This window comes from Pituophis catenifer, unplaced genomic scaffold (genome assembly GCF_029215685.1).
Source record: "Pituophis catenifer annectens isolate HBS135680 unplaced genomic scaffold, rPitCat1.0.hap2 SCAF_4, whole genome shotgun sequence".
NCBI classification, from domain to species: domain Eukaryota; kingdom Metazoa; phylum Chordata; class Lepidosauria; order Squamata; family Colubridae; genus Pituophis; species Pituophis catenifer.
This window is the reverse complement of record NW_027256884.1, coordinates 109319104-109329980: the sequence shown is the minus strand read 5'-3', so window position 1 is coordinate 109329980 and position 10877 is coordinate 109319104. Positions and strand designations below refer to the sequence as shown.

The window sequence follows — 10877 nt, the reverse complement described above, 5'->3', positions numbered from 1 at the left end:
TAATGATCATCATAGGGAACAAATAAGCAATCAAATCATAGTAGGAAACCATCAATATAAATCGTAAGGATACTAGTAACAAGGTTACAGTCATGCAGTCATAAGTGGGAGGAGATGGGTAATAGGAATGATTACAAATGATGTTTGTAAACCAGCCTTATTCAAGGTGCTCTCTAGATTTGAGAGATTACAACCTCCATTACTGACTTGACTGGCAGAGGTAACAGGAGCAGTGTGGGATTCAAATAATTTAACAACTGGTTCTCTGCCCTAATGATTTCTTCCAACAACCAGTTCACCAAACTGCTCAGAAAGTTAACAATCGGTTCTCCTGAAGTGGTGCAAACTGGCTGAATCCCACCACTGGTAAAATATTACATTACTGTATTTCTATCTAAATTACAGCCCTTATTTCTAAAATTACAAGAAAATTATTATGCACATATAAACAACATAATGTTACACTTTTGACATTTTACAGTTTTCCTATGTGGTGTGAACTGGCTGAATCCCACCACTGAATAGGAGTTATAGTCCAACACAGGATCAGCAATTATGACTCCTTTGCAACTTGTGGACTTCAACTCCCAGTATTCCTGAGCCAACATGAGAGTTGAAGTCCACAGGTTGTAAAAAGGCCATAGTTGCCCACTCCTGGTCAGCATCAGTTGCCAAAATCAGCTTGAGTAATGCACCCTTGATAGCAGCAGAAAGAATGAATGAGCGCCCACTTTTTCCTCATCGTGGGCCAAGTCTTCTACCCAGTGAAGCCCACAGGTGGTCGATCGGGAAGCACGAAGGTAGCATAGCAACTTGCAATTTCTTCTTCCAATCTACCAAGCTGTGGAAAGGGAGTGTAGCCAGAGCAAGAGGCCGACGACCCTTAAAAAAAGGGAACATTAGGACAGGGATGGTAGGCACACTGGTGCGCTTATGCACGCCTCCTTACAGACCTCTTAGGAATGGGGTGAGGTCCACGGTAGACAGTTTAAAGTTAAAGTTTTGGGGGTTTGAGTATGTAACAACAGAATCAGGTAGTGCATTCCAGGCATTGACCACTCTGTTGCTGAAGTCGTATTTTCTGCAATCGAGTTTGGAGCGGTTCACTTTAAGTTTGTAGCTATTATTTGCTCGTGTATTGTTGTGGTTGAAGCTGAAGTAGTCATTGACAGGTAGGACATTGTAGCAGATAATTTTATGTACTACGCTTAGGTCAGACCGAAGGCACCGTAGTTCTAAGTTGTCTAAGCCCAAAATTTCAAGTCTGGCGGCATAAGGTATTCTATTGCGGGTAGAGGAATGGAGGACTCTTCTCGTGAAATATCTCTGGACTCTCTCAATTGTATTAATGTCTGATATACAGTGCGGGTTCCGGACAGATGAGCTATATTTTCGAGAATAGGTCTAGCAAATGTTTTGTATACTCTAGTTAGTAGTACAATATTACCAGAGAAGAAGCTATGCAAGATTAGGTTAACAACTTTTAATGCAATGCTGTTACAGTGAGCTCTGGCACTTAGATTGTTTCAGCTGAGTACTCCAAGGTCCCTGACAGAGTGAGGGTCATCTACGAGGTCGTATCCACCCAGCTTATATTTTGTGTTCTGATTTTTTTTTTTTTTTGCCAATGTGTAAGACAGAGCATTTGTTGGTTGAGATTTGGAGTTGCCAATTGTTTGACCATTCTGACAGATAGTCAAGGTCTTTTTGTAGAGTAGCAGTATTGTGGGTGGTGTTGAATAGTTTTACATCATCAGCAAAGAGCACCCTGTTGCTTATAATATGATCGCAAAGGTCATTTATGTAAAGTATAAACTCTTCCTTTCCCCATGCAAATATCTATGGAGATTCTCAGTCAACCAGCTCTTGAAAGTCCAGTTGCCTCTTGGGGAAAAAAATAAAGCACCTTTGGATTTCCCCACGCAAGGCAACACGAGAGCACGTGGTTTAACCCGAAATCCTTGGAAGGCTATCAACCTCCATCTCTTTTGAGAAAGCCGCCGCTGCTTTTGCAATCCCACCGGCTGCTCTTCCTCTCCCCCCTCGGGTCTTTGGGTGGGGGGTGGTGGGGGTGGTGGAGTGAGCCAATCGCCCGGCTCGGCAGAGGTGAGAAGAGCATTACAAAAAAAACCCCACTCCTTTCTCAGCGAAAGGGAGAGCGAGCGGCGATTCTTAGGGCGCATGCGCGCCTGGAGAGCATCGGGCTGCCTATAATAACAACAGAGAACGCGAGGGAGCGAAAGAGATCCGCGCGCACCACCAGTAGCTCCTGCGGCTGCTGCCGGCATCGGGAACCTCCGCTAGGAGTTTTTGCCATCGCCTGGCTGGGAGGAGGATCGGAAGGCAAAGTGCGTCCTTGGGCAGAAAAGTACCGGCGAGAGCTGCGTCCGGGCTCCTTGCTCGCCTCTCCAAGCCAGAGGAAAACAGCGGTCAATTGGGAACCGTGCGGGGCACGGCGGGGAAGAAGAGAGGCGGAGCGGGAGATTGCGCTCCAACGGGGCTCTTTTCCAACCGCTTATTCCAGCTGCTGGACGTTTCCATGAAGCTCCTCCATGGGCATAAAGGAGTTCGACCGGGATCCCGACTTTCGGATATGGGGACTCTCCGGACTTAAGAGGGGCTGAGAAGCTGCTGCTGCTGCAGCGGGTGCGAAGGGAAAGCCGGGCGCGCGTGTGGAAGGGGACGGCGGTGTCTCTCGCCAGGTGGGCCCCTCAGCCCCCTTCCCCCGGTCTCCGCCAGCCGCGCGCACCGAGGGATCTCCGGGCGTGTTATGGTTCCCGGAGTCCTTTGCTCAGTCTCGTTGGTCTGGGGGCGACGGCCCCAAGCTCGCCTTCCCTGCCTTTCCGTTTGTTAAGAGGGGCTCTCGCTCGTCGTCTCATACTCGCTACCTTCCCGGCCAAAGCGACGGCGTTTTTCCCAACTCACACGGCTGGGGATAGCGGTGTAGCTTCGTCGAGCTACGCCACTCAGGGTTCCCCCGTTAGTCTCGCCCGCGTTTCCCAGCGTCTGCGCCGGTCTCCCTCGGTCTTCCTGACAAAGGAGATGCCGAAGTTCCTCGACGGCCAAGAGTTCGCGGGGCGACCAAGTGGGGCTGGAAGACCCGGCGTCGCCAAGTGACTTTGAGAAACCTGAAGAGACGGCTTTGGATTCCCACAGGGCTTCTCCGCCTGCTCCGCTTGGTGCCAGCCAGGAGCGGGTGGACTGCGGGGCTGTTTACCTCAGCCGCAAACCCTTCGGCAGACCGCAGGCGCTTTATCTTGTCCTTTTGGCCTCCCCCTCCTCTCCCTCACAGGGAAAGACACACAAACACACACACACACTCTCTTCCTAGCCAGTTGCTGCAGCGAGGTGACAACCAGTTGGCACTTACTTCAGGGGTCGTCTATTAGCAGCAGCAGCAGCCCCCCCCCACGCCCCCTTGGCACGCTACGCCTGACTTCCAAGCGGAGCCCGCCTTCCTCAGGCCGGCTTCTGTCTCTCGAAATTTTCCGCTCTTTTCTCCTCTCGCGCGCGCGGGCGCACGAACTTCTGTGGCCGCTGCCTGTGTCAATCCAGGCAGCCAGAAGAGAGAGAGAGAGAGAGAGCGGGACGGGGGGGGCTTGCATCCTTGACGGAGCCTCCGAATCAGGGGCAGGAGCCGCCGCGGCACCCCCCACCCCACCTCGCGGTGCCATGTGGCGGGGCCGGCGTTGGCAGCTGCTGGCGGCGCCGGGAGGGCGACTTCTGCTGCTGCTACTGGTCGGGCTGAGGGCGCGAGGGACGCTGGCTAGCGGCGAGTATTGCCACGGCTGGCAGGATGGGACGTCGTGGCGGGAAGGTTTCCAGTGTCCGGAGCATTTCGACGACAGCGACGCCACCATTTGCTGCGGCACCTGCGCGCTTCGCTACTGCTGCTCTCGCCCGGAGGTCCGCCTGGATCAGGGCATGTGCGACAACGACCGGCAACACGGCGGAGCCGAGCACGGCCGACCTGACAAAGACCTGCCAGACAGCGCGGCAGGTAAGGAGTGAGGAACCTGATACTCCCACCATTGCACCGCTTTTCTCCCATTGAACTCTCCCTCAAGTTACCCCTTTTTTCCCTTTGGATTTGATGCTTGTGCTACAGGTGGTCCTCGAGTTACAACAGTTCCTTTAATAACCGTTCGAACTTACAAGGGCACTGAAAAGTGACTTGTGACCGTTTTTTCACAGTTACAACCTTTGCAGTGTCCAGGGGTGGGCTCTAAATTTTTTTACTACCGGTTCTGTGGGCGCGGCTTGTTTTGTGGGCGGGGCTTGATGGTCATGTGACAATTATTTAGGATTTAGCAGAGGTACTGGTCTACCAGGCTTTTAACTGCTTGCAGAGCTGTACCGGTCTACTCATTTGTTTTTGGAGGCACCAGTCTACCACCACACTGCCTTTTAACACTGATCAGCTGTAGGGCGGCCCTTTGAAGCCCTGGGGCAAGAGTTTAAACAGTTTTTTTCCTTCTAGCCAATCAGCTGGGACTCAGGAGGCAGCAATAGATTGGGGGTGGGGCCAAATAAAAGGTAAGAATAATGCGAGGGGAGGAGCGGGGGGGGGGGCAGAACTGGTTCAGTGACGTCATATCATCACCGCTACCGGCTCGGCGGAATCGGGAAGAACCCACCACTGGCGCTGTCCCCATGATCATAGAATAGAATAGAATAGAATTCTTTATTGGCCAAATGTGATTGGACACACAAGGAATTTGTCTTGGTGCATACGCTCTCAGTGTACACTTTGCAGTGTCTCCATGATCATGTGATCAAAATTCACACCCTTGGCGCACTGGTTCATATTTATCACTGTTGCTGTGTCCAAGGATCATGTGATCGCCTTTTGTGACAAGCAAAGTCAATGGGGGAAGTCAGATTCACTTAACAAATGTGGCAAGAATGTTCATACAATGAAGCAAACCTCACTTAACAAATGTCTCACTTAACAACAGAAATGTTGGGCTCAATTGTGCTCATAGGTCGAGGACTACCTGTATTTCTTTTAGATAGCCTGTGTTTAGGTAGTCCTCAACTTATGACCACAACTGAGCCCACAATTTTTGTTGCTAAGCGAGAGAGTTGTTAAGTTTGCCCCCACTTTATGACCTGTCTGGCCGTGGTTGTTAAGTGAATCACTGCAGTTGTTCAGTTAGTAACTGGTTGTTAAGTGAATTAAGTGAATTGACTTTGCTTGTGAGAGATCACAAAGGGATCACATGACCTTGGGACATTGCAACTGTCATAAATTTTGAAACATCTGGATTTTGATGACCATGGAGATGCTGCTAGGGTTCATAAATCACTCTTCATAAATCACTGTTTTCAGTGCTGCTGTAACTTCAAACAGTCACTAAATGAATTGTTGTAAGTCGAGGACTGTACCTAATACTACCTGCATTAGTCATGTTATGGCTTACTGCAATCAGCACCATATTGCTTTGGAATATGCATTTATTATGGAAGATATTATTTCCAATAATAAAGAAATATGACAAGTACCCATCATATTCTGTTATTCATCACTGGTACTTGCCCAGTCACCCATCTGGGACTCTTAATTTGTTGAATAATTTGGATGTTTCAAGCTGGTTGCTAATGCCAGATCCGGATTATCCACTTCTCCTCCATGATTCTCTTTGGGGATCTTGGACTTCAGGGTTTAGAATCCAGCTCTAGCTCCACCTTGGGGCTCAGGATGGAGTATTGCAGGCAAAGCAGGTCTACCTGTTTACCTGATTCAGCAGTAAGACCCCATGTAAGACTCTGGATATGGAGAATATCCAGAGCCTTGTATGGGCTCATAATTCATATCACATGTATTTGTTGTGGCACAAAAATTATAATTTCTGAATGGAATGTGCAAATGATACTGTTTAAAAAAAACTCAAGTTATTAAATGTAGAGAACTTGAAAGTGATTTAAGAACAGGCTTTCATTTAACAGAAAGTGCTTGAGTTATTTGCATGCATATGGGTATCATTGATGTACTTTAAATTGAAATGCATTTTATTTAGTTTCTTTGTATTCAATCATATAGCAAGAGAAGTTTAGAGCATTCTGCCAAACACACTCAATGCTAATATTTGTATAGTTATTCTAAGTTCAAGAATTCTTTTATACAGTACTTGCCTTTGTTTAAAGTTTAAGAAAAGTAGTTTCAAAACAAGCCTCTTGTGGTGTATATCTACAAGTATCCCTCCTGTGAGACTTTCTGAAACTTCCAGAAAAGTTTTTCAAAGCTGCTTCCCTCAAAATCCCTTAAAATTATTGTACCATCACCACAATGCATAAAAAAACATCATCCATTCACATACAAAGCTCCATTTATTGCTTTGATCTGTCAGTGTCCTCATTATTTATTGCTCCTAAACTTTTGTGAACCAAATAACTCAAGAAAACAGTCTGTACATTCTACAACACTTAAACTCAGCAGACTTTTCAGTGTGAGAAATCACAATTTTGGGATGTTTTCTGAATTGCAATAAATGGCTTTAGAATAGAAGAATAGAATGGAATAGGAATAAGAATAGAATAGAATAGGAATAGAATAGAATATTTATTGTTACTTTAAATGTACACTAATCAGCATACATTAAAATGAAATTTCATTGCATTCTCAAAGGATAACCATTATGCATATACCCTCTCTCTCTCTCTCTCTCACACACACACACACACACATGACACAGAGAAACATCATAGTCTATTTTTAATGTATATATATACATGGCAAAAAAATCAGAATCATGCGACTTGACAAGACGGATGGTATAAGGAACAAAACTTAAGTTTCAGGGTTGAGCAATGCATGATAATTCAACAACATGTAGAATATCACAGTGCAGAAGGCACCTGAAAATGTTACTATAATTTTGTGGGCTAAGAGCAGGAAAAGATAGAGTCATAAAAAAAGACATGAAAGAGCCTGAGTGGCGCAGCAGACTAATGCTATTGTTAAAGGTAGTATTTAGCTTCCAGCTGCCTGCAATTACTGCCAGTTCAATTCTCACCAGGCTCAAGGTTGACTCAGCCTTCCATCCTTTCTAAGGTAGGTAAAATGAGGACCCGGTTTGTGGGGGCAATAAGGTGACTTTGTATAAAATATACAAAAGTATGAAGGCAATTGCTTAACGCCTTGTAAGCCGCCCTGAGTCTCCGGAGAAGGGCGGCATATAAATCAAAAAAAAAAAAAAAAAAGGTTTTCGTAGGTATAAGCACACAACCAGTGGCAACTAATTGAGTTGATGATGTCTAGGTTTTAAATGCCTATAATTTAGTTGGGAGTTAGTACCATTTCACCCAATTTGTCTAATTTTTAGTATGTATAAGATCTGTTGCCATCCCCTGATTTTTTTTTAGCAAAAATGCAGTTAAGAGCTTATTGAACTATCCAACTGGAAACAGACTGGAATATATATTTAAAGTACAGGTAATCTTCAATTTATGATCACAATTGGGACTAGAATTTCTGTTGCTAAACAAGGCATCCAATTTTATGGTCTTTTTTGCCCTGGTTAAGTGAATCACTGAAGTTGCTATGTGTACAAGAAGAGATGGCATAACCTTGAGGGGCAGAATGAAAAGGGGTAATCGGCCTAGAATCCTTAGGTAACCACAAGCGGACAAAGTCCAACCTTCCCTTCAATGCTGTTGACCCATATCTAACTCTAAGCAGGTACCTGTGGGTAGGAATTTAGTAATAAATCAGGTTAATTGAATCTTCACTTGTGGATCTGGTCTTTCACACCTGAAATTAAGTGAACTGCATGGTTATTAAGTGAATTGGCTTTGTTTGTTTGAAAACTGGTTTTGCCAGTGGGAAAGTCACACATGTGATCACAGAAACCCAGGATGCTGCAACTATTGTAAATACATTTCGTAAATGCATGTTGGTTGCCAAATGCCCAAATTTTGATAACATGAGGATGCCACAGTGTTTGCTGTAATATTAATGATCGGTATGGTAAACTGCATATTGTCAAAGAAGTGATGGTGGGAGGGTTTCTTTTAGTTTTTAAGAAGATAAAGTGAAAAACAACTTGTCAATAAACTAGAAGAAGATAAAATCCAAAAGAGTAATATCCTATTAGGGCATAGATATAAAAGAATGCTCCCTTGCTGGATTGTGCAGTTTAATTAGGAATACAGTAGACAGTAAAAGTCATGGAGATTTGGAGTGGGACACTTTTAACTAGAAGCTAGCTATGACATAACAATGTAATTAACTATTGTGGTATGTTGGTTAAGGTATGGTTGGACAAAAGTTGAGAAATCAGGTTTTAATCCTCCTTCAGCCACAGAAACTTCACTTAGCACCAATTACTTTCTCTCTACCCATCCTGACTGGGGGTTGAGGACCCCTGCTTTAAACAACTGTGTTTTTTTCTCAGCGATGATGCCTTCCACAGTTCCAGTTGCTAGCAGTTTCACAGAGATCTCACATTAAGCCACCAATATCCCATACGTAAATCTTGACTCTAACCCTAATTCTAACTCTGTACGGTTGACAATCATATGGAAGCAGTATACATTCCTTGATGGTATCCCATCAAAATATTAACTAAGCCTGACTGAGTTTATTTTGTAAGCCTGGTTAAGGTCATCCTATTACTGTTAGGTAACTAGGCACAGAAGAAAATTGATATTCTTGGGACCTGATTGTTCTGGAGGTCTGAGTCAAGAGTTTGTTGATCAATCAAATGTTTCATCATCAACAAATTGGTTTAAGAATTTTTATTCCTCCACAGTTGGAAGATAACCATGTTTGCTGAAAGTTGGGATAGAGGGTCTCAGATAGAAACATCTTTTGGGGGTGCGCGGGGGCTCAACCTAACTTAATTGTATATATGTCCAAGTCACATTGACATTAATAGAGATCATACTACATGAGTACATACATTTTTAAACAACTCACTATTAACTATTAATCTTTGCTTTGAATAGTGTAATTATAGGGCGGCATATAAATCGAACCAATAAATAAATAAATAAATAAATAAATAAATATAGATATGTCCACCTACGTAAGGTTCGGTGGAATTTAACGGACTGGGGTTCAGATCTCCAGTTGATTATGGAGCTAACTTTGAGCCAGGCTCAGAAATCAACCTATTTCAGAGTTGTTGTCAAGATGAAATAAGATCTGTAAGTGTCTTGCCATGAGCTAGAGGAAGAGCAGGAATAACGATAAGATGGGATGGTAAGAGGAAAATTAGTGCATAATGTTGTGTCATTTATTTCAGTTGTTATAAGTGTTGGGGGGGAAAGAGAGAAGAAGTTGTCATGCTTCTTGCAATTTTTTGCCAACACTTCTGATTGCATTTTGTGAAACAACTCAAAAAGCTAGTGTTTTTTCCAAAGCTTCCAGGTATATTGAATTCCCCTAATTATCAGTCACAGATTTTGCTATTTTGGGAATTATAGTTCAGCATACTTGGACTTCAATAGGTTGGGAAGACTGCTTTACCAATTCCTTGTTTTCTTTTGTCTTGCTGGAGGTAAGAAAAGGTAGCTGAAAATGTCTCACTATTGTATAATCTATATTTTGCCCTGGTAGAACAAATCCTCACAAGTTTTTTCTTTTCTGTTGGCAGTGCCTATATATGTGCCATTCCTTATTGTGGGGTCTGTTTTCGTGGCATTCATTATTCTGGGATCCCTTGTGGCTGCTTGCTGTTGCCGGTGTCTGCGACCCAAGCAAGAACCACAACAAAGCCGGGCTCCTGGAGGGAATAGGATAATGGAGACAATCCCCATGATTCCAAGTGCCAGCACCTCCCGGGGATCATCCTCGCGTCAATCAAGCACAGCTGCCAGTTCCAGTTCAAGTGCCAACTCTGGTGCCAGGGCTGCTCCCACCAGATCACAAGCTAACTGCTGTTTACCAGAGGGGACCATGAATAATGTATATGTCAACATGCCAACTAATTTCTCAGTACTGAACTGCCAACAGGCCACACAGATAGTGCCTCACCAGGGGCAGTATTTGCATCCCCAGTACGTGGGGTATGCAGTGCAACATGACTCCATGCCCATGGCCTCTGTCCCACCTTTCCTGGATAGCCTGCAGAGCGGGTACAGGCCAGTTCAGTCGCCATATCCCCACAGTAATAGCGAACAGAAAATGTATCCTGCGGTGACTGTGTAACTCTTAAGAAGGGAACGAAGCAAGAAATCAAACCAGTCACAACGATGCATCGAGCGAAGGAGTAGTAACAACAAACTGTACAAAACAACAATTTGTAAATAATTTTGGAAAACCTGTGTTTCAGACAGTGTCTATTCCTGGTTTTCACTGGATGCAGTAACAAAAACCTCTGTGAAGGTACCTGGAAGTGGTATTTCTAGGTAATGCCTCCATTCCAGTGTATAATTTATAATGGCTAAGAACTATGCTGAAGGAGGCAGTGATATTTCTGTTACCAAACTTGCGTAAATAAGTGATTAAATGCCCCTCAGGTACTTCCCAGTCAGCGGTATTTGCCTAGTGAATAGGAGACATTTTGTAATGTGACAAGACAATATTTTAGGAGTGTCTTGTTTTACCTTTTTTGTCCTAGGTACAATGACTCTTCATATTGCTGTACCGACAATCATGCTTCACAGTAGTAGGCTAAATGGTGCAATGCTTGTTAGTGTCAGTCCTAGGAACTTATTGGTTAGCTCAGTGGTAAAAATGTAGTCATTCCACTGTAGGAAGTCCATATTCCCATCCTGACATCCATCTTCCTCCTCCCTTCTATTGAGTTCTGCAGCAGTTGATTTGAGAGATCTTCTGCTGGAGAATCTGGAGAGCCATAAAAACAGTCAAATAATCTGACTTCATGTGACAGCTTCATATGGTTTCTTTTCCTAGCTATATAGCGTTTATT

At 44.4% G+C, this 10877-nt stretch overlaps 1 protein-coding gene across 1 annotated transcript; it reads left to right on the top strand.

The window, feature by feature from the left end:
- Nucleotides 1-3672: 3672 nt before the first annotated feature.
- On the top strand, nucleotides 3673-10153 carry SHISA2 (shisa family member 2). Its single transcript, XM_070943900.1, has 2 exons — nucleotides 3673-4000; nucleotides 9600-10153. The coding sequence occupies exons 1-2, from the start codon at nucleotides 3673-3675 to the stop codon at nucleotides 10151-10153; spliced, it is 882 nt and encodes a 293-aa protein (XP_070800001.1).
- Nucleotides 10154-10877: the final 724 nt, after the last annotated feature.

Bases quoted from the DNA above. Each gene is read 5' to 3' on its own strand.
- SHISA2 (XM_070943900.1), top strand. From the start codon at position 3,673: ATGTGGCGGGGCCGGCGTTGGCAGCTGCTGGCGGCGCCGGGAGGGCGA. The intron at 4,001-9,599 runs GTAAGGAGTGAG...TTCTGTTGGCAG, and splicing joins CCTGCCAGACAGCGCGGCAG to TGCCTATATATGTGCCATTC.